The sequence below is a fragment of the Passer montanus genome, unplaced genomic scaffold, assembly GCF_014805655.1.
Source record: "Passer montanus isolate IOZ18808 unplaced genomic scaffold, ASM1480565v1 scaffold20, whole genome shotgun sequence".
NCBI classification, from domain to species: Eukaryota; Metazoa; Chordata; class Aves; order Passeriformes; family Passeridae; genus Passer; species Passer montanus.
In genome coordinates, this window is record NW_024366592.1 from 522,118 (window position 1) to 547,447 (window position 25,330).

At 35.5% G+C, this 25,330-nt stretch overlaps 1 protein-coding gene across 1 annotated transcript in view; it reads left to right on the forward strand.

The window, feature by feature from the left end:
* Positions 1-25,330, forward strand: part of PLCZ1 (phospholipase C zeta 1) — a 45,465-nt gene that overhangs the window by 6,828 nt on the left and 13,307 nt on the right. Inside the window, exons 4-9 of the mRNA XM_039708266.1 lie at positions 4,488-4,689; positions 6,226-6,370; positions 8,171-8,326; positions 16,079-16,300; positions 18,166-18,322; positions 20,590-20,706. Coding sequence (XP_039564200.1) covers positions 4,488-4,689; positions 6,226-6,370; positions 8,171-8,326; positions 16,079-16,300; positions 18,166-18,322; positions 20,590-20,706 — 999 coding nt within the window. The remainder of the gene's footprint in view (positions 1-4,487; positions 4,690-6,225; positions 6,371-8,170; positions 8,327-16,078; positions 16,301-18,165; positions 18,323-20,589; positions 20,707-25,330) is intronic.

Here is a 25,330-nt window from a genome sequence, read left to right on the forward strand (position 1 = left end):
AAAAAAAATCTTGCTTTATAAATAACAATATAAGCCTGGTGCATCTGTCAGATAAGGACTTTGAGTAATCCAGAATGTATTTGTGAAGCAAAATACCATTTTCAGTTTATTACTAGTATACGCAGTCGTGAGAGGTTTTTTAGTTTTGTTTTTTTTTGTGCATGTGCATGAGAGACAGAGCAGGATGTAGAGCATAAATTTGCAGAAGAGATCATTTGATCCCATTGGCCAATGTAAATCAAACTTAATAAAGCAGACATTTCTGTCAAATTCCTAAAGATTTTATAAAAAAATCATGTGAAGCAAGAAAGATGACTTAAAAATCTCAATGAAGACAATGGTTGTGGCTGGATTTGTGAGACACAATAGTTCAGGTGTATGAAAGGGTGTGTGAATATCCAGTCTCAGGGAAGGTTTTCAAAATAATGTGATTATGAGATGTAAGCCCTTAGGAAAGTGAACTGGACTGTTCAGATAGATACTTTATTCCAGTATGCACCAGTTATAGGTGTGAGTAAGATAGAAAAAAGCCTCCTAGAATATAAACTCAGAGTAGAAAAGAAATAACTGTATTTTTACTTTAGTCAAGGAAATACTTCTCTCTTTACTGTTCCCTTAGAGCATGAATGTTTCATTCTGATGTAAAGTAGTCAAATTTCATAGTATGAAATTGCATCTGATGATGTTTCTGCCTGACTTTTAACAATGATTGAAAGCTTCCTCCTTCCAGTACAGCAGAGGAACACCATGGTCTCTGATCGCAAGTATTTCTCATGAGTTCCCCCCTAAAATTCCCAGCAAACATATCTGTACTCCCTTCACTATCTCTGGGGGCCAAGTAACACAGACATTTAATTACTAATTCAGCTCTTAGGAAACAAAGAGCACACACATACATTTAAAACCATGGGAAACACCTTTCTCCCCATTTCCTAGTCTCAAATTCAGTTCAGGCTCTTCTCTTCCCCACTGCCCAGCCCCTTCTTCAGTCCAGAGGGGCTGCAGGTTGTACTCAGACCCTCCAGGAGGAAACAGGTCTTGCAGGAAGACAGTGAAGAGTGATTTCTTACTTGTTTTCTCTGCTTCACTGTGGGTACTCTACAGGCCTTCAGGGCAGCAAATATCTTATGAAAGTTTCCATTTTTTTCTTTCCAAAGGAGAATAAAAATACTTTCAAAGAAGTTCCAAGATAATTGAGAAAGCAGAATGTAATAAACACTGAAAATAATGCATAATGTAATCAGTCTTTCTAATACTAAGGTTATATCCATAATTCCTCTCTGATGTGGCAGTGTTTGTATATATATGACAGAGATGGAGTTTACCTTAACAGGAGGAATGAGAAAAATATTTTTTTGTTAAATCAGATTTTAAAAAACCCAAATAATACAAAATAATATTGCTAATAAACTGAATTCCACACTATCCAAAAGAGGGAGGCAAGAAAAAAAAATCACTGAACTTTGTGAACAAAAACAGGCAACAAGAAGACAGAAGTCTTTTCTTGCCTTCCCTTTCTACAAGGAATGGATATGTGTGTGTACACTAACTACTGCTAAAAGGTCCTAATGGAGGAAAAGACTGAGACTCCTCTGTGGGGGGAAATGTAAGGCCTTGATGAAAGGCTTTTCACTATGGAATAGTTATGGAGATGAATTCCCATTTCTTTTAATGGAAAAGCAGAAAATGTCTGTAAATGGTCAGAAAATAGTGTGGCTGGGCTATTCCTCAGAAATGCAAGGGCCTGTAATAAGCTCTGGAAAAATACAAAGGTTTTTAGTCTGTTGAATGGAGAGATGAGCTGAATGTTTTATTGAAGTCCATGAGCTTACCTATTGACTAACAAAACAATGCTAGATGTTCATTTTTGGGGGATTATGCTCATCAGTATATTTGCATAAACATTAATTTCTCTTGAGAATATTATATTGCAGTTAACTTTTGTCAATGACAATAACAGCCAGGAAAACATTATAAATAATTCAGAAACAAAGAAAGACTTTGAAAAGCCAGTATTTTTCACCAATTTAATAAATAAATGCAGTAAAGGTAAGATTTGTTAGAAAATAAAAAATGCATGCGCGCGCACACACACACACACACAAATGGTCAGAGATTGTTAGAAAATAAAAAATGCATGCGCACACACACACACACACAAATGGTCAGAGAAATATATAGACCATGAAAAATAAATTAATCAGAAATGAAATCCAGACAGTTCAGGTAATTCTTTATAGGCAAAGCATACAGGATGAGTGTATTATGTTTTAAATAACATAAAATTAGACCATAAAAAATAATCAGAAATGAAATCCAGACAGTTCAGGTAATTCTTTATAGGCAAAGCATACAGGATGAGTGTATTATGTTTTAAATAACATAAAAAAATATATTCAAAATTATTTTAAAGAGCCAGAGAGTAGAAACTGAATCCAATTGTTACAAGTATAGAACAATATAACACATGCATGTGGATAAATCATGGTCAAGATACTAAATAACATACACTTTTCAAGAGTCATCTGGGTGGCAAGAAGTTATCCGGCAAATCTCTTAGTTAAAAGACCAAAGAAATTCCTCTGTAATATTATTAACCTGAGTAAGATCTCAGTGAAAAATATGGATGAAACAGGGTAGGACCTTCTTAAATGATGCAATCAGGTCAGTGAAGACAGGTTGACAAATCCAAGTTCTTAGAAAATTGACTGTAACAAGCTTGGCTAATACAAGTCAAAGGTTACTTTTGAAAATAGGGGTCAAATGAATGATGAATTGAAAGACTGGAAAAGATCAAATGTAATACCTATTTTAGAAAGGGAACATTCAAGCAACTAGACACTGTCAGTTACCAGAAAAAAAATGGAGCAAATAATAAATAGGTAAACCCTTCTAAGATGGTAAAGGTGAGCAGCAGTTTGTCAGCACATTCCATGAAGAAATAGTATCCTGTTTTCTCCTATGAAAGATTAACAACACTGGTGGAGAGCAGAAAAATGAAAATTATCAGAAATCTGAAACAGAAAGACGCCCTGGCTTGGACTGGTTTTGTGGAAAGCAGTGGAATGAGGGGAGTGAGAGGGCAGTTTTCATCAGTGAAAGAGTGGAAAAATAGGAGAGGAATAATACTGAACAGAACAAATATTTTGGACAGCAAGGAAGTTTCAGGGTAAACTTCTGTTTCTTAATCATAGAAAATTTCCTGACAAGAAGGTTATTTAGCTGTTGAAATGGTTTTGCTGGGTTGTCTGTGGATTCTTGACCAATGGAAGTGTGGAAGAATAATTTCAGAAAGACTTCTGGTAGGAATAACCATGGTGGGGTGAATGTATGTTTGATATCTGGATGGTCTTCTGTTTTTCTTTATTATTGTAAAACATAGCAAGTTTTCTAGTTCAAAGACCTGTGTAATTGAGAAATAATTATTTTCTGTAAATTCTCATTCAGGTGTAAAACTTTCACTCTGTCACACCCCAAAGATTGATAATAGAAATTCTAACTTGTACATTCTGATTCTTGCAGCTGTAGTAAGAATTACCAAGGCAGAAAAGGGGGATTTCCTGCAGGTATTTCCAGCCCTCAAGTTTGTAGGCATTGATTTCTAAGTTATTGTTAGTATAAAATAATCCTGCATTATTTACTGCTTGTTCATTTCTGGCCTGCTATGGTGACAAAAAACTTATTTTAGAGTAAGAACTGGGCAAAATTCCTCATTAATTCAAACTATGTTTTGAAGCAAAGCTGACTTTTGAGATTATATAATTTACAAGATGACTGCATTTAAACCATGACTTTGGGAGCAGTAGCTGGCAGTGTAATGACTCTGTTTGCCATTAAATCAGTCATAACCAGAACGAATGGGATGACTATCACTGGGATGGACTCAATTGGTTCATTTTATTTTAAATGCAGTAGTGTAATAAGCTTGATTGCAATTCATCTGTGTGGGCAGTTATTTCTTTTGTTAAGATGCTGTTTAAATTTTAAATACTTCTAAACATAATTTGATCAATATTTATTTAGAATTTTCCACCCCTGGGGAAGGTCTTTCTAGTCTCTGCAAGATTATATTGATAATTTCTGTCTGACTTTTTTGAGAACAATCCTGGTTCTCTTAAAAGAGAAGATTCTTTTGGTGCATTGCCTAGCATGTTACTGTCCAAAGTAAACAACAAATATTTTACTTTATATTTAATCAGAACTACTGAAAACTCTTCCTACTGCTGTCCATAGAAGAATAAAAGTGTCAAAACACATTTATTTCCTCTCAGAAGTTTGAACCACAGCAATTCAGCTCCAGAGTCACATATATCTGATTTTTGAGTTATTTATACATTTGTTATGAATTTTAAAATTGCAGGAAAGTGTTGTTCTGTATAACTTTTAGCAGTGTTCAGAATTGACTATTAAAAATTTCAGAAAGTACATAGATATAGCCATCAGAGTGGCTTCATGACAGAGATGTTTTTCCTTTTGTTTTTGTCCAGTGAGGAAGAAAAGGCAGTTGTCATTTGAAGGATTTATAAGGTACATGAACTCAGACGAATGTTCAATATTTAAAAGCCAGCACAGGAGCATCTATCAAGACATGACCAAGCCATTGTGTGACTATTTTATTTCATCTTCTCACAACACCTACTTGATAGCTGACCAATTAATGGGACCCAGCCATTTATGGGGATATACCAGGTATTTAGACATTGTTTTTTAATATTTTAAACATTCTTTGGCTTTTCTGAAATGAATATTAAGTCACATACAATCCTACTTGGCAATAAGGGGCAAAGCCATCAAAGATACAAGTTGAAAATGTGAGAGTGGTATTTTATTTAGCGTGCACACTTTTCAATATATTTGCCAAACCATCTGTTCATAGTCTGGAAACAATTTATTTTTTTCGCTTACATCTCAGAAAGTCAACCTTGCAGCAAATGAAATCTATAGTATGGTGTACAGTACATGATTAAATCAGTTTTTAATCTCAACACACCGTGCAAAAATAAATAACTCCCTGAAAGAAAGGTAAAAAACCCAAGCAAGCTTTAATCTGTTCATTACAGTGGATGTGTGTTGGAGTATGTCTGTGTCAAGGACATTTGTGGTCAGTGCATGTGGGCAGTTTAGAAACAACAAAAACAACAAAACGTGGGCATTCAAGTACCCAGCAGAGGAGGAACCTCTGCAGTGTGTGACTGCAGGAGGATGAGGACCAGGATGGCAGGAAAGATGGAAATGGATTGTGTAATAAAGGCGACATTGAGGGCAGGATACATTAAGAATTAGGAAGAGCTGTGTCCAGAATTCCCATTATTTGTACTGCTTTAGTGAAGAGAAAGCAGTTGGAGCCATCATCTATCTGAACTCTTTTATTTTGGTTGCTCTCTTAATGTTCTGTAGTGACTTGCAACCATCAGAAACAATACTGAATTATTAACAGTATTTAAAATTCCATTATGTTAATGCTGCATTGCTGAAAGTAATTGCAAAGAGGGTATAACCCCCTCTATCTTCCTCTTTATCTACTATTTGTGTGAGGAAAATGCTAAAATCAGCTAGAGGCATATTTGACATATTGTTAATGTGTGAGAAGCAGCGCGTAAATGACAGATTGGTAATTAAGTAAAACAGTTTATAAGAAATGTTTCAGTTAGTTGCAAGTCAAATATTAGAAGCCTAAGAATTTAAGGGATGCCGCTAACATTTTAAAATTAAAGCAGGAAAGTCAAGGTGCCTGAGAAACTTTAGCAATCTCAGAAATGAGGGCTGGGGAGAAGGACATATAAAGACCAAGTGCAACCTGATTCTCTAAGTGCAATGGATTTTTAAATACAGTGATTCTCAAAATTGCAAGCAAGTTTGGAATAGTAACACAAAAGAACATTTAAAATATTTATTCTTTTAAGTGGAAATTTGCCTTTATTCCAAAATTCCTTTATTGAAATCTTTGACCCTAATTTTTAGCCTTTTAAGGAAGATAATTCAGGTAATCCCATATTCATTCATGCTCTAACAAAATTTATCACATAATACACCTAAAATAAACAACAGAAAGTATGTTTGTCTCATATATGTACAATTCTGTAGGATTTCTTTTTATTTATGATGAAAACGAGGTGGTTTTTTGTAATTGATTACTGTGCTTGTAATCAGAAGTACAGCAACTTGTATAAAAAAGTGCGGTGTCTTTCTTTTGGCTGTAAAATGATTTCTCTCGTTCTTCTCAAGTGCTCTCTTGAAAGGATGTCGTTGCCTGGAGATTGACTGCTGGGATGGCAACAACGATGAACCTATTGTGTATCATGGTCACACTTTAACAAGCAAAATCCCATTTCGTTCTGTCATTCATGTGGTTGACAAGTATGCATTTACGGTATGTATGGATATATGTATGCAGAAATAAATTGGAATGGTGCCTTTAACTAATCCAGGGAGAAACTTCTTATAGATTCTCCAAGGTAAAAAATTATGAAACAGAGCCGGTGGCAATGGGTATTGTTAAAATTAATTGCAGAGCAATTGTGCTATTTGTTCTTTATGTATTTTTAAAACTTTTTAAAGGAATCATAATAATTTCTCCTGATAATGAATATACACCAAACTTAGTGCAAAGGATTCATGTGATCTTACTCAGCTTCTTAGGTGTAATTCTCACCTGAGATCATTTAAACAAGGACTGAATATAAATTGAAGAGCTAGTTCAGAATTGGTCTGATGTTTTCCTCCTTTTTAATATCTTTTATAGGTTTTTGTGTCACTTATTCTTCTGCTGCTATCAGTCTGTCTCATATCCTATGTTTGAATTTATGAAATTGACAAAAATATTGGATAATAGATGAATTTGAGACTTTGTTTTCCATTTCCTCTCTTTTTATTTTGAATGTTGACCCTGATAAATGTTAGAAGCTACTGATTTTTTTTTGGTCAGGTGACTCATGAGAGCAATATTCCTTCTGCCTATCTCTGGAAAAACACTGAAATCTGGAGTGTTTTTGGCACTTTTTCAGGCTTTTGTATAGGCTTTTGGCAAAACTCCTGCTCAAAGGAAGTGCTGTATGACTATTAAGATAAATCTCAGAATCAGGCCAGCATTTTATACATCCATGATCATAAATTTATGTGGATTTTTATACATATGTGTTTATAGCTTCTCAGTGTTAATCAAAGTTGTGTTTTTTTCTGTTCTGTTTTCTATATGCAATTTAATTAGTCTCTGATTTTAAAAGTGAAATTAAAAACATTATATTATTCCATTGCTTTAAAACTCATTGGATCTAACTCTCCTATTCTTGCTAATACACAACATATTGTGCTTAACTAATGCAAACGTCATTTCTCAAGCCCAAGTGCCAATGAGATGATAAAATCACAAAAGGTAATGGTTGGCACCAGCTGTCCATGCAGGCTGAGCCTTGCTTCTCTTAACTAAAGCTCAGGGGACAAATGTAAAGGCAGGAAAAAAGAAAATGCTGTTTTCCTTATTGACAATTTGGGTCCTGACTGAGCAAAGATTTCATTCAGACTATGGTTTTGGTAGCCACCAGTATTACTGGCAACTTATGAGACTTATTTATGTTTAAATGGATGTATTTATTTTTTTTTTTCTAATTTTTACTCAATTTCCCTTTTTCACCTTTTACCTTTAGTTTTTACTCAGTTACCCTTGCTTGAGTACTGTGATGAGTAAAGTGTAGACTGTCCTAGAAAAGTTTGTGATATTATGAAAAATAAAAAATATGCATAGCTTGTTCATGTAAAGGCAATCATTTGTGAACAAGTTTTGGGGAGACTATCAGCTTGAAAAGCAATCAAAAAATCTGTCACAAACTAAAGCAAAAGACATTTAATCCTGCTTTGTGTTGTCAATTTTAATTTTAGACTCTGATTTTATCTTTTAAAACCAAAACAAAGCAGTTCCTTTCACACCTCTGCTTATGTCTAGCTCTACTTTAACTTTCTGAAAGTGTATTTTTTTCTTCAATTGTTCTTTCTCTTTTCCACAAATGTGAGCTTTTTATTGTCTTACTAACCTGAAACAATTGATCTATATTCTGAGTGTTTTGAAAAGAAAGGTAAATACAGATAGCTAAGGGGAGTTTTGTACAATATTTTGCAAAAGCGATTATTCTTATTTTTATTTATTAATAATAAAATCCCCAAATTATATTTCCAGTCATCTCCCTATCCACTTGTACTGTCTTTGGAGAACCACTGCAGCCCTAAACAGCAGGAAGTGATGGCACATTGCTTGAAAAATATTCTAGGTGACAAACTTCTTTCTACACCACTTGGTGGTGAGGTAGAGATGACTCAACTGCCTTCTCCTGAGGTAATAAGTTTTCATTTTTCTCTATGAAAGAGATGGAAAAAATTGTGGGGTTCTTCATTATTTTGTTTTTAATCCTCTGGAACTGAATTTATGGATCACATCTGGTGTCAGAAAATAACTTTTCTGAATAACTGAAGTTAGTAACAAAAGAAATTTAAACAGCACAAAATAGCCCCATGGAAAGACGCCACATGTTGGTATATCTGTTATCTGCTGATTTATTATTTGTTCCCTGAATTGAAGGAAATTCCGGAAATTTAAACATGTTACAGAAATGGAAACCTGAACCAGCATTTTTTTTGTCAGTAACAGTGATGATGAAGCTTTTTTTTGGTGTTCTACTCCTGCAAAGCCATTCTCTTTGTCAGTATGTTTCTCCCTAAGACAGTGTTCCTCAGATGGTGGCCTGAGACCCCTGGGATATGAACTTAGAAAAGGCAATTAGATGGGTGTTGAAAATTGTATTGCAAGCTAAAACAAATAAATTTCCATGGTTTCAGTCTTTGCACATAATTTTCTTTCAAGGACAATTTTTTTTTTTTAATCTGTCATAGCACAAATACATGTATATATCCAAATACTTAGGCTAGTCGCTGTTGCTAGTGATAGCTATATTTGACACTTTTTATTTACAGTAGCTAAAAAAAATGCAAATGTGCAAATGAAAATGTGGGAAGGAAGTACTGTCATAAGGAAAAAGAACACAAAAAAGGTTGTAATTTTCAAGGAATATGTCAAGGAAAAATATTTTTGAAGGAATCTGTCCAGAAGATGTGTTGAAGTATTACCATATTCTTATATTTCCATAACAACGTTGTTACAAATTTATTTAATATTCACATTTCTTCACCTTTTTTTTTGTAGCATTATTTTTTTTTTTTTTACATCATGGTGCCCAGTATAATTTTGAAGTCTTAAAACCTGCTTTTTCAATTAGTTAAAAATATAAACTATATCAAACAGGAGGGCTTGTTTTAAAGCTTCTCAAAGCACAGCTGGATTCAGTGTAAATGTCCAAGGGTCATATGTCCTCTGAAGCAAGCACAAAATCAGTGAACATGGAATCACTGAATCACTTAAAAATATTACTTTCTATGATATATGTTCCTCACCATATGGTTACTGAGATATAGGGAATTCTTACTTTATATTTCCATAGCTTAGAGTTTTCATGAGTCAGCTCTGTAGAGTTTTGCCTGTAAATGGATTGCTGGGTCTATAAGTATGGAAATGCTGTCAGGTGAGATTAATTTTCCTGAACTTGCAGCATATTAACGTATTTTGAGACATATTTCCCATCTGTGCAAGGTGAAAGGATTACCTAAATAACACCACTGTCTTCAGCTTGTTACAAAAGTATGACTGTAATAAATTATGATCTTGAGAATGAACATAAATTAGGATCACCTCCATTTCTCCCAGATGTTCTGATCAAGCATGTAAGAAAAATCAGTAGGATTTTACCTAGCAATGGAAATATGTAGCTATGTCTGAATTTGTAAATTCAGTAGTAAGCTTGACTTTTGGCTGGCATCTTTTTGAAGAACAACTTTTGGTCCATGTGCAAAAGGAGTTTAGTAACATCACATCTTTAAAGCTTGGGGCCTTGTGCATTTGGGTAAATTTATTATGATTTTAGAAAGCCAAATTCTGAATTTAGTCTTCAGACTGCTTTACTTAAGCTGTGCAAAGAAGATGTTACAGAATCATAAATGATGAATTTAAAATGCTCTTTGTGGGAAAGATTCTCAGTTACTGTGAAAAAAAAAGCTGTCACCTATACAATTTACTGCTCCACTTTTTTTTCAAGATGGAGCATGAGCAAAAATAGGGAAAAAAAGCCACCTCAGTCTTCTTCAAGATCAGAATTAAATGGTTCTCTTGTGTGCACATGAAGTGGGAAACCACACAGCTTCTCACAACACTTCACAGAAACATTTCCCAGTTACAGGTTCCTTTTAGGTTTTGGAGGCTTCCATGGAAATTATTTTCTCTTCTCTTATATGGTCAATCTTCTACTTCCTTCTTTAAGTAGATCTTGAGCTATACCTTTGTTAACTGAGGTGACTGTGTATGTGTGGAAGGAAGTTAAAATGAGGAACAAACCCACTCTTAGGTAGTTCCTTGGACCACCTTGCAAATGGTCTTCTATCATTGTAATTCAAAGTGAAAATCACATAGGGGACCAGAAAATAAAAGTGTACAATCACTGAATACTTCTTCTGTCTGCTTTTCCCAACACTTGCTTCATCTGAAAAACAAACCCCAGAAAATTTCAGGAATAAAAGCTTTTTAATTTTTTGCCCTCAGTCATATATTCACACTTCCAGCTGACTATATTGATATGGTTAATTCCCTGCAATTCCTGTATTCTGTAGCAACTCAACACACAATTCTTCCTTTACATATGTAAGAAAGAGAAGACTTTTGCTCTGTTTCTTTCTTTCACACACACCTTATCCCATGAGAAACTGAGGCTGCCCTTAAGCTTCACCTATCTATTCTACCTCTTTCCAGAGCAGATGTTTTGCCACCCAAAGCAAAAGACCTGATAACATTGTCTGCCCCCAGTCTTGGCCATCATGGTGCTCCTAAAGAGACTTCATGACCTTCCTCTAATATTTGCTGGAATATCAGGTCCTTTGAGTCAGTTCCTGCACTAAATTAGATTTGACACCACTGACTGGTGCCAGACATCCCTGCTGGTTGCACCAGCACTCCTGGTGATGTGCTGATAGAAAGGGAAGGAATGAAATATCTTATGCAGCAATTAATAGGTGAACTTAGAAAATATAAAAAATTTATGTCAAAAAATATTTTAGAAGAGATAAGGTTTTACTTACCCTGCTGTGTCCTTCCTCTCTAAGAATTTTGACAGCAATTGAAAGAAACATGTAGGCATCCAATGTAACACAGAAAAGAATGTAAACACCTTGCTTTGATGAAGGTTTTTCCTCAATTATTTTACATTGTGGTGCATTGAACTGCCTTACACTGCTGACAGGATATATATATCACATAGTTAGGGAACTTTTATTATTTGCAGGTTTCCTGTCACAAAGTTGGAATTGATGTGTGATTAACTGAATGCGAAGTGGCAGCTACTGTGATTTTACAAGTTGTCTTTAATGTTTACCACACAGCTGCAAGATCAATTACTGTATTGTGGTGGTTCACAAGCGTTTCTGGCCAGGATTGTCAAGGCTTCCCTATGGTTGTTAAACCTGTGCTGTCCAAATAAAAGGATCAATTTAATGATCTCCTTGAGAAAGATCAATAGAAGGTCTCCAGTACAACTTTATGGGCTATGGACATTTTACATTCTGCTATTATGGGGAAAACCAGCTAACCCCATAAACCAGGAGTCATTCTTCCCACTTTTCTTCACCTTTATCTACTCAGTATACAAAGGAACTTTCTCTACACAGTGTTTTCGCAGAGAAATTCAAGATCAAGCCTGCTTTAGCATATCTAATTCTGTTGCTTCAATTATGAGAGGAATTCTTATTTATTTTGGCAGTTACAAATATGCAATTGTCTTTGCATCAGAAATATCTTTCTTTCATAGCAAGTCAAAACATTTCTAGTCACTCATTTGTCTTTCAGTCAGTCTATGGTATCTATTCTTTAGAAAAATAAGAAGAAAGATATGAGAATGTGGTGTGTCTTGGTGATGACCTAAAAAAACCCAACAAACAACAAAATCAGTATTGTTTCTCATAAAATTTCTGGAATCTCTAGGCTGTACTGAGTACTTACACAAAGCTCATCTAATTCCTTCACTATTTTTAGGCATTGCACTCTTCTTGAGGGAAGATGTTTTTCCCAGAAATGTGATAAACATGTGACAGCCATTATCTGTTGTTAATAACTTCCCTGTAATGTAAAGCAACTTCAAGGGTTAACTAAAAACAAGACACTGCCATATTTTATATCATCACCCTGGTTGGTCTTGGATCAATGGTTTATTTGGTGTACAAAAATCAGGTTGTTTGTTGGGCAAGGTATCTTCTTGGAAGACTGAACTTTGGTAAGGAATCTGTGCCATGAGGACTCTGAGCACACTGTTTTAATATCCTGGCCAACCTGCAACCATATTTCTCATCCTTTGGATTTCTTTCCAATCCATCCAGAGATTTAGCTGCCTGTGTAAAATATCATCTCAGCTGTAGTCCAAGCTGTTTATCCTTGGACTAGCCTGAAGTTTACTACAGAGCACAATACAGAAGTGGAATTTTCAGGGTAGGGTGCTTCTCATTGGGTAAATGTGCTGTATGAAAACTTGTTATGAGGTAGCTAAAGTGCTGCTCCTGATATAATTAATATCAGTTTGCCCAGAGCTCAGGCATTGCTGGTAGTATTGATCCAAAGTATCTCGATAATTGTGATTTATAAGGCTGCCACAAAGACATCCATTCACACTTCACTAAGTGTGATTCTCTTGAATTGTTAAAGATAGCTGGTGTTGGGTTTTTTTAACAGTTGTACTTAACAAATCTTGTCATTGTCTCAAAACCTTTCCCCGTGTGAGACTTCACAGGAGGTGCTGCGTCTTCACCCTATATCAGTATTTAAGGCAGCAACACAACTCTTGAAATAGAATATGTAAAACTCAGAAGAGATTTTTTAACCTTGTTATTTAGCAAGATTTTCAGGATTTGATATTCCTCTAACTAAACACTTACAGCTGGTCAGGAGAGGAGAAGGGGGAACAACAAGCTAAATTTAAACAGGAGAAGCTATTATTTTTTTAATACTTGTATCTCAAATCCAGGGGTTATTCCTTACACTCCCCAGAAATGTAAGGAATAAACCCTGGATTTGAGATACAAATATTAAAAAAATTACATTACATTACATAATCACAGTGATCAATAGGTGGGTTTGCTTGATCCAAAGTGCTTGTGATTTTTTTGTCTTGGAAACTTGGCATTGCTACAGTTGATTTGTGTTGTACAGCATATTAACCAGAATGTACAAGAAAAATGTTTTGTTCATTTAATTATGTAAATATTTGTTCCAGTTGATTGTACTTTGAGGGTTTTGCTTATGCCAGCCTTGAAGTCCCACTATGCTCTAGGGAAGACCTATTATGTTTTACATATTTAAATTTTTTAGTATGCTTACAGTTTATATAGAAGAAAACAGCAAATGTATTTTTAACATATTTTGCCTTTCATATAAAACTAGAAAGGAGAAGTTTTAGTGAATGCTCAGAGTTTCAGCTCATTAAAAGGCTTTTCAGCTCTCTTGCAAGACTTGGACATGGAGAGAAAAAGGTGTCACATGCTTAACAGTGCTGATTACCAATTAAAGGGCTCAGATTTCACAGTCATTGATTTTGTAACAATACATTTGTTATACGTTTTTTTGAAGATGTTTGAAGTTCAGACAAAATCCTTGGTATGTAATTTTTTCACTTTATATTTCACTTTCACTGGGTTTCATTGATTTGGGGTAACTGTTATTGGAATTTGCTTCTGGCTGAAAATTAGCAAATTTTCATATTGCTGGAGTATTATTTATGATTGTTTCTAAAAAGAGCAGTGATTAAAAATGTTATCTTTATAGAAAACAAACCAAAAAAACCTCAAAAATACTCCTCCTACCTCAGGGTGTTTACGTTTTCCCTAACAGCTTGTAAACAGAATTTTAGAGACTGACTTAAAAAATCATGACCCATTTTTATATAACTACACACACTCATTCTATGGTCTTTGTTGATTTAAAGAAGTTTGCATATAGGAGGCAGTAATGTAACCATAGAAAGTTTTTTATTCTCCTGTACACCAGTTTTGTTGGTTTTTTTTTGTTTTCATTTGTAGAATTAAATCTTCCTGTGAGGCAAGACAAAATACAAGATCAAAATAGATAGACAGAATTGAATTGAAGATAGATAGATAGATAGATAGATAGATAGATGATAGATAGATAGGTATAGATTTGCTGATAGAAATAGATAAAATTGCTGATAGAATAGATGGATAGAATTGCTTTTCAATATTGGGAAATGTGGACAAGCAAAAGACAAATCAGAACTCTTAAAAAGTATGGGTAGCATTAATCATATTAAAAATTCTTCTGAAAATATCACAGGAAAAAAAAAAAAGAAAAAAGAAGAGTGCATCAATAAGATTTAAAGGAAATCTTAAAGGGCATCCTTATTCTGAGTCACCAGTGCAGAGAGGCTAATCAAACCTTCCAGCAGCATGGCATTGATAGATATTGGGCACAGGATGTCTCATTCCACTGGCACCCTGGCAAAATAACAACATGAGATCTGAAGTGATAAGGGGACTATGAGAAATGGAAATGACTGGAATGTCTCTGTCCTTGCCTATGGCTCTGTTTTCCATCATAAAACTTTGGGTTTTTATGTTTTCATCATCCACACGTTTCATATTTACTTAATGGATACTTTAAACCACAGCATTTCAGTTACCTTTCATTTACTGTGAAATTATTTGTTCCCTGTTCCTGCCACACTCCCAGCAGTGTAATCTCCCCTTTCACTAGAGCATAGGAAATTTAAGGAATATTTTTGAGGATCACTTTATTCAAGTAAGTCCTGTTACTCACTGCCAGCTCCTGCGTCCAGATGTAGAGTTGAATGCCTGTTACATAATAGCAGCTTTACTATTAATATAATTTTGTAAATCAAAGTGAAATATATACTCAAAGAATTTTGTTGCATAGATGCAAGCCACATTATTAGAATCAGTATAATTCAGAGATGCTGTTCAACTTTACATTATATATTATGGATATCCATTTTTAAACAGAGAAACTGCTTTGGCAAAATCACCAAACTGTTGTTCCCCTGACCAGGTAAGATCAGCATAAGGATCTACTGTAAAAGAATGCAAGTTATAAACAAAACTTTTAATTTGGTACACAAGACAAAAAATCAAATAACAAATTTCCTGCAGCTTCAATGATACATCAAAACATTCCTAAAACATTCCTCATTAACATCAGACACATCTTTAAGTGTGTATGTGTGTATATATATATATAGATTTAGGTGTTGTTTCGGCTGAGACTCCTTATGTGAGGACATGAGGCTTGACTCCATTTTCATCAGAAGGCTGATTTATTATGTTATATATTATACTAAAATACTACATTAAAACTATACTAAAAAGAACAGAGAGAAGAAGATCAGAAGGCTACAAAGACAAGAATAGAACAGGAATCAATAACAAAAATCCTGTGACTGCTCACAGCCTTGGCACAGGTGGCTGTGATTGGTCACTGATTGAAAACAATCCACATGGACCAATGGAAGATGCACCTGTGGCACTCCACAGCAGCAGATAGTTATTGTTTACATTTCTTTCCTGAGGCTCTCAGCTCCTCAGGACAGGAAAAATCCCAACAGAGGACTTTTCACTAAAATATCATGGCTACATTTAGGCACAGTAAAAAACATACCTTCTACATCTTGCCTAGCTATCACCTTGGCTCTTACTTAACTTTCTACTTTTCATACTTTCAGCATCTGTGTGCCTGTTGTGGAGAGCCTTTTTTCCTGTCATGGGGTTCCTTTCATGTCACATTCTGTTGTGTACTTTTATCCCCAGATTCTGTTTGGTTTATTTGGTTTTGGCTTCTGCCTCATATCTATTTTGTTTAATTTTGTAAGCGCACTTCATTGTACTTAATAAACAACTTTGAAAATGAATTAAATAATACCAAGAGATGAAAAACCTACATAATTCTAGTTACTATTGTTAAACCTCTTTTCGACAGGCATTAAAATTCAAAGTTCTGATAAAAAATAAAAAAGTTGGAACACATGAGCAAAGCATGCTCAGGATGGAGGAGGAGTATATTGGTGAGGCAGAGGAAGTGTCTGACTCTGACATTCAGTCTGATGAAGACTACCCAGAAGACATGTCACCTCCTCGAACCAGGAGTCCTTCCAAAAGAAGAGATCGGAGATCTTCACCCCCACCTCAAAAGAAATCCAAGGTAGCTTTTGCTTCAATTGAATGTAGAGAACACATAGATTTACTTTTTTTTTTTTTTTTTTTTTTTAAAGAAGGGCTTTTTTATCTTAAAATAGAGACTAAATTTAAAAGTGTTTTGTTGGTGCCATGGCCCCCTGCAGCTAGGTATAGAGAACATTTATAGCAGTTCCTGATGACAACAGGCAGAGTTAACTATTTCTTCCCCAAGTCTACCAGTCTAAATTCCCCTATTGTCTTCTGTTCCATGATTTTTTGGGTTAAATTAGGTGCACATTCCTGGTTGTGCTGAAACATTTTTCAGCACCTGGAATTGAAGAGGTATTTTTATATTTATCATGTAGAGACTTAACATTAAGCACTATTTCTGAAAGAAGTGTAAAAATTTGGTGTAATTTCCTTTTCAAAAGTCAACTTGAAATTATTTTTTAACCAAGTATAATTCTCTACCATGGAAAATTTGTTGTTTCATCAGGGTTGAACATCAGGGTTCAACTTTTTTAAGATGTCAGGCAGCACCTGAAGTATCCAGTCACTCTTGCACATCATGCTCTGATAACCTGAATGTGGCTAAACTGACAAGGCTCCTCAGAGCCCAGTGTTCTTGCTGAGAGGCAGTGTCTCTTTTTTTAATATAATTTGATGCTGAATTTTTTTTTTTGCTTTTTTCTCATTCCATCTAACATGGAGAGATAGCAAGGAAAAATTCTGAAGAAAGATGGAGTCTTCTTTGAATGGGAAATATTGACTTTCTAGGCAATAGGTTTTGAGTTTATTGGTAGGACCATATTAGAGACAAGAACGGATTCCACATCCTCTTAAATGGCAGAAAGACAAAGTATCTGCTCATGATTCACAGGCAGAAGAGAAAGTGGTTTCCAGGGTCCCACTCTGTTGGAGTATATGGCTTGATATCCTACGTTTAGGAGGGTGGGAGAGCATTTGAGTCTGCAAAAGATACCCCAGTGATGCTGCTGGCTTTTCCTGCTTCCAAAGAGTAACATTTTTCAGGATTTCCATGGCAGTAGACTCCTATTGCTCCTCGTGGGACACGGCCCTGGAATAATTAATGCTCTTGAACTTTGCATAGTTTAAGAACCACGAGGAGGCAATCTCTATTATTTTGTCAGATGAGAATTTGACTTCACAAGCTTTAATGGAATGTAAACATGATTAGCATCAGCAGCTCTCTGCTGGCTACTGCCCCCAATTAGCTCACAAGTTATGCTATGGAAAATGAAGTGATCACATAGTGCTTCAATGTAAGAGAGAAGACCCCAGTAAAATTTCAGTAATTTTTGCTTGTTTTGGTAATGGAGCAAGACTTAATTAAGACTTTGGTTGAGAGAATTTTTGACCTTTATCGAGAAGAGTTTTTCTGACTTCACAACAATGCTTAGAAGAATATGCCTTTGACTAATTTGCTTGACACAGTGTAACATTTTCCTGTTATTCTACATTTTATAGTTGAGTTTATGCTGTTGGTCTTTTCTAGTGCTTCATATATTTACAAATAGAAAGTTGGAGGTATATTTTTAAGGAGTAATGTTAAAAGCCATGAAAAGTGGTGCTATTCCAAACCAGTCTTAGAAGAAGGAAAACTATTAAGCTTTGCAGAAGAACATTCTGCTGGGGAGCATCTCTCCACTCACCCTATGATTACTATGATGAACATGGACAAAATAATCTCAATTTTCTCTCAGTAGATCAAATCTCACTATTAAAGGTCATATTTATTAAATTCATTAACTGTTCATTCTCCTGCTTTATGCATCCAAAATGGTTGTTTCTGTGACTTATTAATATTAATAATAATGAAATATGCATATTATGACTTTTTCATTCCATTATTCATCTGATGATTATTAGGTGAGGAAGACAAGGATTGCCCTTGCATTGTCAGACCTTGTGGTTTATACCAAGTCTCAGAAATTTGTGAGCTTTGAGCATTCCCAGCAGCATCAGAAGTGCTATGAAAATAATTCCATTGGAGAGAGTCAAGCACGAAAACTTGCAAGAGTGTCAGGTAATTTCTTTTGAGTTAATCAGTTAAAAGTTACATTGTTGCTGTGGTTCACTGCTTAGGCATTGGAAGGGTTGAAATTTGATGAAACAACTGCTGTCTGATTTTATTTGGATCTTTGCATAACATTGTTTTAGAAATGTCCTTTGCATAGCATTTTTTTTATTTCTATTGGTTTAGTGGGGAAAATTGAAATATAACCTTGTTTTAATTCTGTGTATTTTTATAGAACAAATATTAACACAGTCTACAAAATGTATGTCTGCCTTTTGATTCATTGTTTTCTGCACCAAGTCATTTAGGAATTTCAATTTCTATTGGTTTTGTGGGGAAAATTGAAACACAACCTTGTTTTAATTCTGTGTATTTTATAGAACAAATATTAACATAGTCTACAAATTGTATGTCTGCCTTTTGATTCATTGTTTTCTGCACCAAGTCATTTAGGAATTTCAGTTAGTACTTGAAAAAGTGTGGAATAAATTTCACTCCTCCCTATTGTACTTGTGGGGTGCCCTCATTGAAACGAAGGAATAATGAATCTGACTCCATGTTCTCAGAAGCCTAATTTATTATTTAATGATATTATATGATATTAAAGAATATTATACAAAACTATACTAAAGAATAAAGAAAGAATACTTAGAGAAGGCTAAAAAGATAATAATGAAAACTTGTGACTCTCTCCAGAGTCCCAACACAGCCTGGCCCTAATTGGCTGTTGAGTTAAAATAACTCACAGCTGAATCCAATGAAACAATCACCTGTGGGTAAACAATTGCCAACCACATTCCAAAGGAGCACAACACAGGAGAAGCAAATGAGATAAAATTCTTTTCCTTTTCCTCTGAGGCTTCTCAGCTTCCCAAGAGAAAAATCCTGGGCAAAGGGATTTTTCAGAAAATATAAATGTGACACATTCCCCTCCACTCTTCCCAAAATCTGGGCTGAGAAAGTGGAGCTGCCTTGGCAGACCCCTGGCTTTGGTGAGAGCTGCAGATAAGAGTCTTCATTAAAGGGATGGATAAAGCCCAGAGCAGGCAGTTTGCTCCACTGGAGCACACCTTTCATCCCAGCCAAGCTGGGTTATTCCAAACTCATTCTGTGTTGGAGCATCTCCATTTGGTGCAGGCATTGCAGTGCAGCCTCTGCTGTTCTAACTCCAGCTGCCTGCCCAGGGCTCTGGGGGTGTGTGGAGAGCAGGCATCACTGACTGTGACAATGACAATGAAGCCTGCCACATGCCCATGCACTCGGGGCCAGCCCTGCTGCCAGCCACCCACTTTGTGGAGGTGCTTCAGTGCCTGGTGAGGTGAATGATGCTGAACAGCATCGAAAAGTAGGGTTTTCCAGCCATCCACAGAGAGCCCTCTCTGTTCCTCTAGCACTCTAGGGAATATAAAAGCAGTTCTATAACATCCCCCCTCTCAAAAAAAAAAAACCACCCCCAAGCAACAAACCAAAACCAATCAAACAAATACCCTAAACAAACAAAAAATGATGAGATGAGAGGAGAATGGAACAGATCTGAGAGATAACCGTGGAAATATAGTTTTTTTTTAATAACTAAAAGGAATCGTGTAGATAGAAGTCATCTGAAGCTCCCCACCTCTATGCAGTCTATGCCTGCATATGAGAAAGGAGGGAACACAGCCAGCAGAAGGAAAACCAATGTTCATTAATAGCTAACATCTTCTGAGGCTTATATTTCAAGCTAACATCTTCTGAGGCTTATATTTCAATAATTCAAATGGCTTTTAAAAATATGCTCTTCCCTGGTCTTAATATTATGGAGTAATTTTATTTAATCCTCCTAACAGCAAACAAGCCAAGATCATCTAGAGATTATATTTTTTTTTTTTCATTTTGAGCTACTATAGAATGAGGAAACTTTTGTGCAGTTTCCTGTTCTGTGTCTTAGTTTTACAGTGGGCTTTAGTGTAGAAATCATATAATTACCCTGTAAAAAGTTGAAGAAACAGAATATTTCAGTGAAGAAATGATTTTTGGTTAATGAACTTCTCACAAAAGTCTGCACTATATACAGAAATACTGTCAGATACAAATACACAGAAAATATTAAGGTTTCAAAATAAGATTTTAGGCATAGTTCAGAGTGGTCCATATATTAATGTTAAAATAGAATACATTGATATAATATTGTGTAAAAAAATTGCTGGATCAAATGACTGCATTTTTATTATTTATTCAAATTGGACCTCTTTAAAAAAAAGGTTTTCTTACCAAGATTTTATCCTTCTGTTTATCAGCTAGCCAGTTTATTTCACATACTACAAGATTTATTACAAGAATTTACCCCAAAGGATCAAGAATGAGCTCTTCAAATTATAATCCTCAAGAGTTCTGGAATATAGGGTGTCAAATGGGTATGTATCCTTGCAGACACTATTGCAGTCTAGGTTTTAACAATACAAGAGTTTCTTGCTTACTGTAGTATTTTGGCTTTATATAAGATGCATATTTCCCCCCAGTGGCATTATTTTAATTTTTTGTTACATAAAATTTTCCTTCAACTCACATATCCCATTAGTTTTTCATCCCTGGTAATTGTAAATATCACTTTGTGTTGAATAGCTGTCTCTTATCCAGATTTTGAATGTATTATATTTTATTAATTTCTTTTAAAAACATTTTGAGTTGGATATTAAGAAAAGCACTAATTCAGCATTTTTAAGCTGCCATTACAGCAATGGAAGCTTCTTCTGAAGGGTCTCTGGGTTTTCAGTGGCTCCTGTGACTGGAGTGACACAGGTGCAGATGTGAGCACAACAATTGACAGTAGTGCCAAAAATCCCCAGAACAGGATATGCTGCACAAGGAAACATTCAAACCTTCTTGGTCAGCACCACACCCAGGTTCTGCTGGGAGCCTCCAGCCTTTATAAATGCAACATACATTTAGCATCTTAATTCCCAGTGCAAAACATATTTGTTTCCTGAGCAACAAAATAACGATTACTTCTGCTTCTCTTCATTGAAAGTTATTACTTTGAATTTGTTAAAAATAAGCATGGCATGACTTCTATACCCAGCAGACTTTGAAAAACCTCTTACCTGTAAGCATTTTGTCCTTTTTAATGGCTTTAGAGACAATTTTACCTTCATCTTTTTGTTCTTCAGTTTGAAAGATTCTCATTACAGAATATTTTTCTATGTCTGCCTGCTACAACTTTTTCAGCCCTAGGTAAAGTAGAGCAGAATAGGTTTTTTTGCTTTTTTTTGGTTTTTTGTATCCACAAATATATCTTGTCTTTGAGTCTTGGCCAAGGCCACCTGAGGGAGGCTGTGGGGTGAGCAGCGCACTTTGCCGTAGGCTCCAGTTTTGAGGAGAAAGGTTTGGATTCACCTTGTTATGTTAAAATGCACACTCATCCAAGGACAGGCACAGGTTTCACTCTGCCTGTAGGGCCCTCGAGTCACCTTTATGTCACCCTTGTTCCAGGCTGCCTTTTCCACTTGTTTCCTTTCTCAGCTCCCCATATATCTTCTGTGACAAGTTACCTTCTCCATCCTGACTGTTAAAATGGGGTAGAGTTTTACATAACTCCACAAGGACTACAAAAATTACTATTTAGTATAATTTTTACTTGTTTCTGTGTCCTTATAAATGCAGTACAGATCTGGGCTTGGGCTGGACTATCCAAGTATCTTCTCATTACCACATTGTGTGAAAATGGTTTGATTATGTTCTGTCCTTGTGGTTCATCCATATTTTGTGTAATTTCTGGATTATTTACCTGGAGTGCTGCACTCTCTGTATGCTATCATTGCTATCTACACTCTATATTGCCATTAAAAACTAGTAAGTTTGTTTCATGCTTAGAGGAAGCACTAGCCAGAGGTCCTTAATTTAAAATTGAATTAATCTCCCAGTTTTATCATAATGCAATTTGCTAGTTTTCTTTCTGGCCTGTAAATCTCCACACTTATCTCTGCAAAGAATATCCATTTGTTAGATCACAGACGGGGCTGAAATCTTTCAAAATTACTACACTGATTGTTTACTCAGAGTATACTTTAATGAGAAGTCATTCTAAACATTAGTAGGCAAAGCATATGACTTTTGGTGCATAGGGGGTTTGGGCCCCTTCCTGGAAGAATTAAAAATATGCAGGAAGTGGTTAGATCTGCCCTCTTGGTCACTTCATTTGCATCTTCACTTAAAAACCCCTCCATTTTTCACATGGGAATGGGCTGATTAGCAAAAATTCTCCACATATATAATTTCCAAGCTACGTTAGATCTATTCTTAATTCCCTAATCTGCTTTAGATAGCTGTTTGGCAGAAATATAGCTGCTCTTCACAATGCAACTCCCAAAGTGAGTGTATCTCAGTGAATATTCTGCTGATGTCCTTCCACTGATTTAACACAGAGTTTTGATTTTTTGTGTCTGTCCCATGTCTCTATAATTCACACACTTTTGCGTGTACTTTACACACCCTGCCTTTGTACTTTACACCCCATGCACAGAGGAGATCCCTCCAGATCCCTTTTACCACTTCACTAAAACTCTTCAAAGGAATCAGGTTTTCCCTATGCCACCTATTCCTCTTCTCAACTCCCTTCTCCTCCCCACACCTGCAAGCTTGCCTTCAAGTTCCTTTAACATCTATAACTTTTTCTGGCTGGGCAAAGAAAATATAGTAAGTTTTGTTCAAACCTACATATAATACTGCCTGCCAGGCCTCTGCAGCTTGTAATTATGAGAATTGAGTTATTCCTTCACTTCCCTTTAGTGATGGACCCAAAACAGTCTCTCTCCTGTACCTTGCCAGCAATTTTCTCTAAATTGCTTGGAACATATTAACTTGGAGCAGGCTGGCACTCAGCTAAAGCAGGATGAAACGGTCCAACAGGCTCAAGATTTGTTGGGGCTGAGGACAAGACATGTAATTGTGTAAACCTAATTTCCAGAGGAAGGCAAGTTAAAAACCTCACTGAAAAGTACAGAGTTTCCACAAAATAGCTTTTGGATATCACGGTGCTCTCCCTGTCCATGCTCTGAAAATGGAGACTCATAAGAACAGGAGGTTTTGTGAAAAAATCCCACACTTTTCATAGTCTGTGAAAATTAGTATGCCTTCTGCATACAGCTGCAGTGAGGCACTGGAAAGAACTGGTTTGGTGCATCCATGTCTCCTTTTTCTGTAGTAAATAAAATGAAATGAAAAGATTTATGCAGGGAAAGAAAACTCAGGACAGTTATTTAAACAAACGGATATCAGTTGTTTTATATCAACTGAGGAAAATAACAAAAAAATCTGAAACAAAAGAGAGCTTCAGTGAAAACAAAAAAAGAGACAAATATCCTTTTGAATATGGCATTTACTTGCAGTAGGAAATGTTATAAATGCATCAAAGCACTCTACAGGAATGACCATTGCATGTCATAAGTTACAGGAGAAAGCCACAGTGTGGCAGGTACAGAATTTTGTTTCAGAAGATCCCATATGTGCTTTTTGGAGTGTGCATAAAATTTATATGCTGCTGTGAAAGTTGTACTTGGATGATGGGTTTTTTCTTACTGTAAGTTTTGTTTTGGCCTGTGACACTGAAATGCAGCTTGGCAATTTTGTCACATCTGTTTTGAGGCTCAATCTTGTGTGCAATAATATGACAAAATATGGTAAAAAATAATGCATGAAAAGAGGCGTGATAGAGAACTCTCTAATTAGTTCTGATTTAAATCTCTGAAGCAACCAAAGGAAAGGAAACCAACTAATTTTTGTATGCCTCACCTGTGCAAATCAAAATGGCTCAAATCTGACCCTGCTTGGCTGCTGTGTCAATAACTATATTGTTGCTGTTTTCTACTGGCTTTAATAGCCCAAAATTTCCTCCTTAGGAAGTGAAAACTAGAGGAACACTTTCTTTTTTTTAAAGTTGTCCCTTGAACTTCACTGATTTGATCCTCAGTAAGAGTGAAGTGGTACAGCTAATTCAAGTGTAGACATCTACAAGATAGGTGGGACAATATGATTCAACAGACGAAGCTCTCCAAATGCACTCAGCTTTCCTTTGGAATGGTTCCAAATGCTGGGAGTCATTTTTAATGAAGGTTTCATGTTTCTTCTGCAGAAATGTGTCTGCTGCCAGGTTTATGGAAAAGCTTTTGGGCTACTCTGCAGCCTGCTTGTTTTTAGGTAGTTTTTGTGTGTGTAATAGATACTGGAATTTCACTTAAAAGCAAAGAAACATTGAAATTCCATTTTATCAGTTTTTCCAGCTGTCTTCACTGCAGACAACCAATAGAATAGTAAATAATTTATGTGGAGTCTAATAAATTTTAAAAGAAGATGGGGAAAAAAATTGTAGGACACAATTGTTTCTGAAGTCCTTGCAGATCTTCTTCTAAACCTGTCAATGACTCAGACTAAAACAGGAAAGGGAAGTTGATAATATTCACTGTTCTGCCAGCAATCACAAGTTAAACAAATTTTTAAAATTATTTTGGAAAATTTTTAGGTATAAAACTGGTCAAATGACAACCGAAAGATGCTCAGACTTACACTAAAGTGTGACTTTCAGACTGACACATTAATTAGATAGCAAAAATCAATTTAGATGTTTAGATCTGATAATTGATCAGAAATGCTTTAGGTACTTTTCCCATGAGCACCTCACAAGAGACAATCCTTATTTAAACCTTTTGCAGATATACTTGGACAATGGATGACTCTTAATCACCTGACATCTTTTTTCTAGTAGAACCACTTGTAATTAAGTAGGAACAATGTCAGCAATTATGAACTGTATGACTGAATTTTTCACATTTCTTTTGACAGTATCTTTGGAGCCACAGTATTAAATTGGCCCAGAGACAATACAAAAAAGGCATTATAAGCATGTTATGTCACAGTTCTACATTTATTCAGTTCTCAGAGGAGCAGTCCCTCCTCCTCCCTCATGTTGTAATTCATTCATAAATCAAGTTTCTGTAGCATAAAAACAACCATTTCAAAATGTGTTGGTGAAAAATAAAGCCAGAA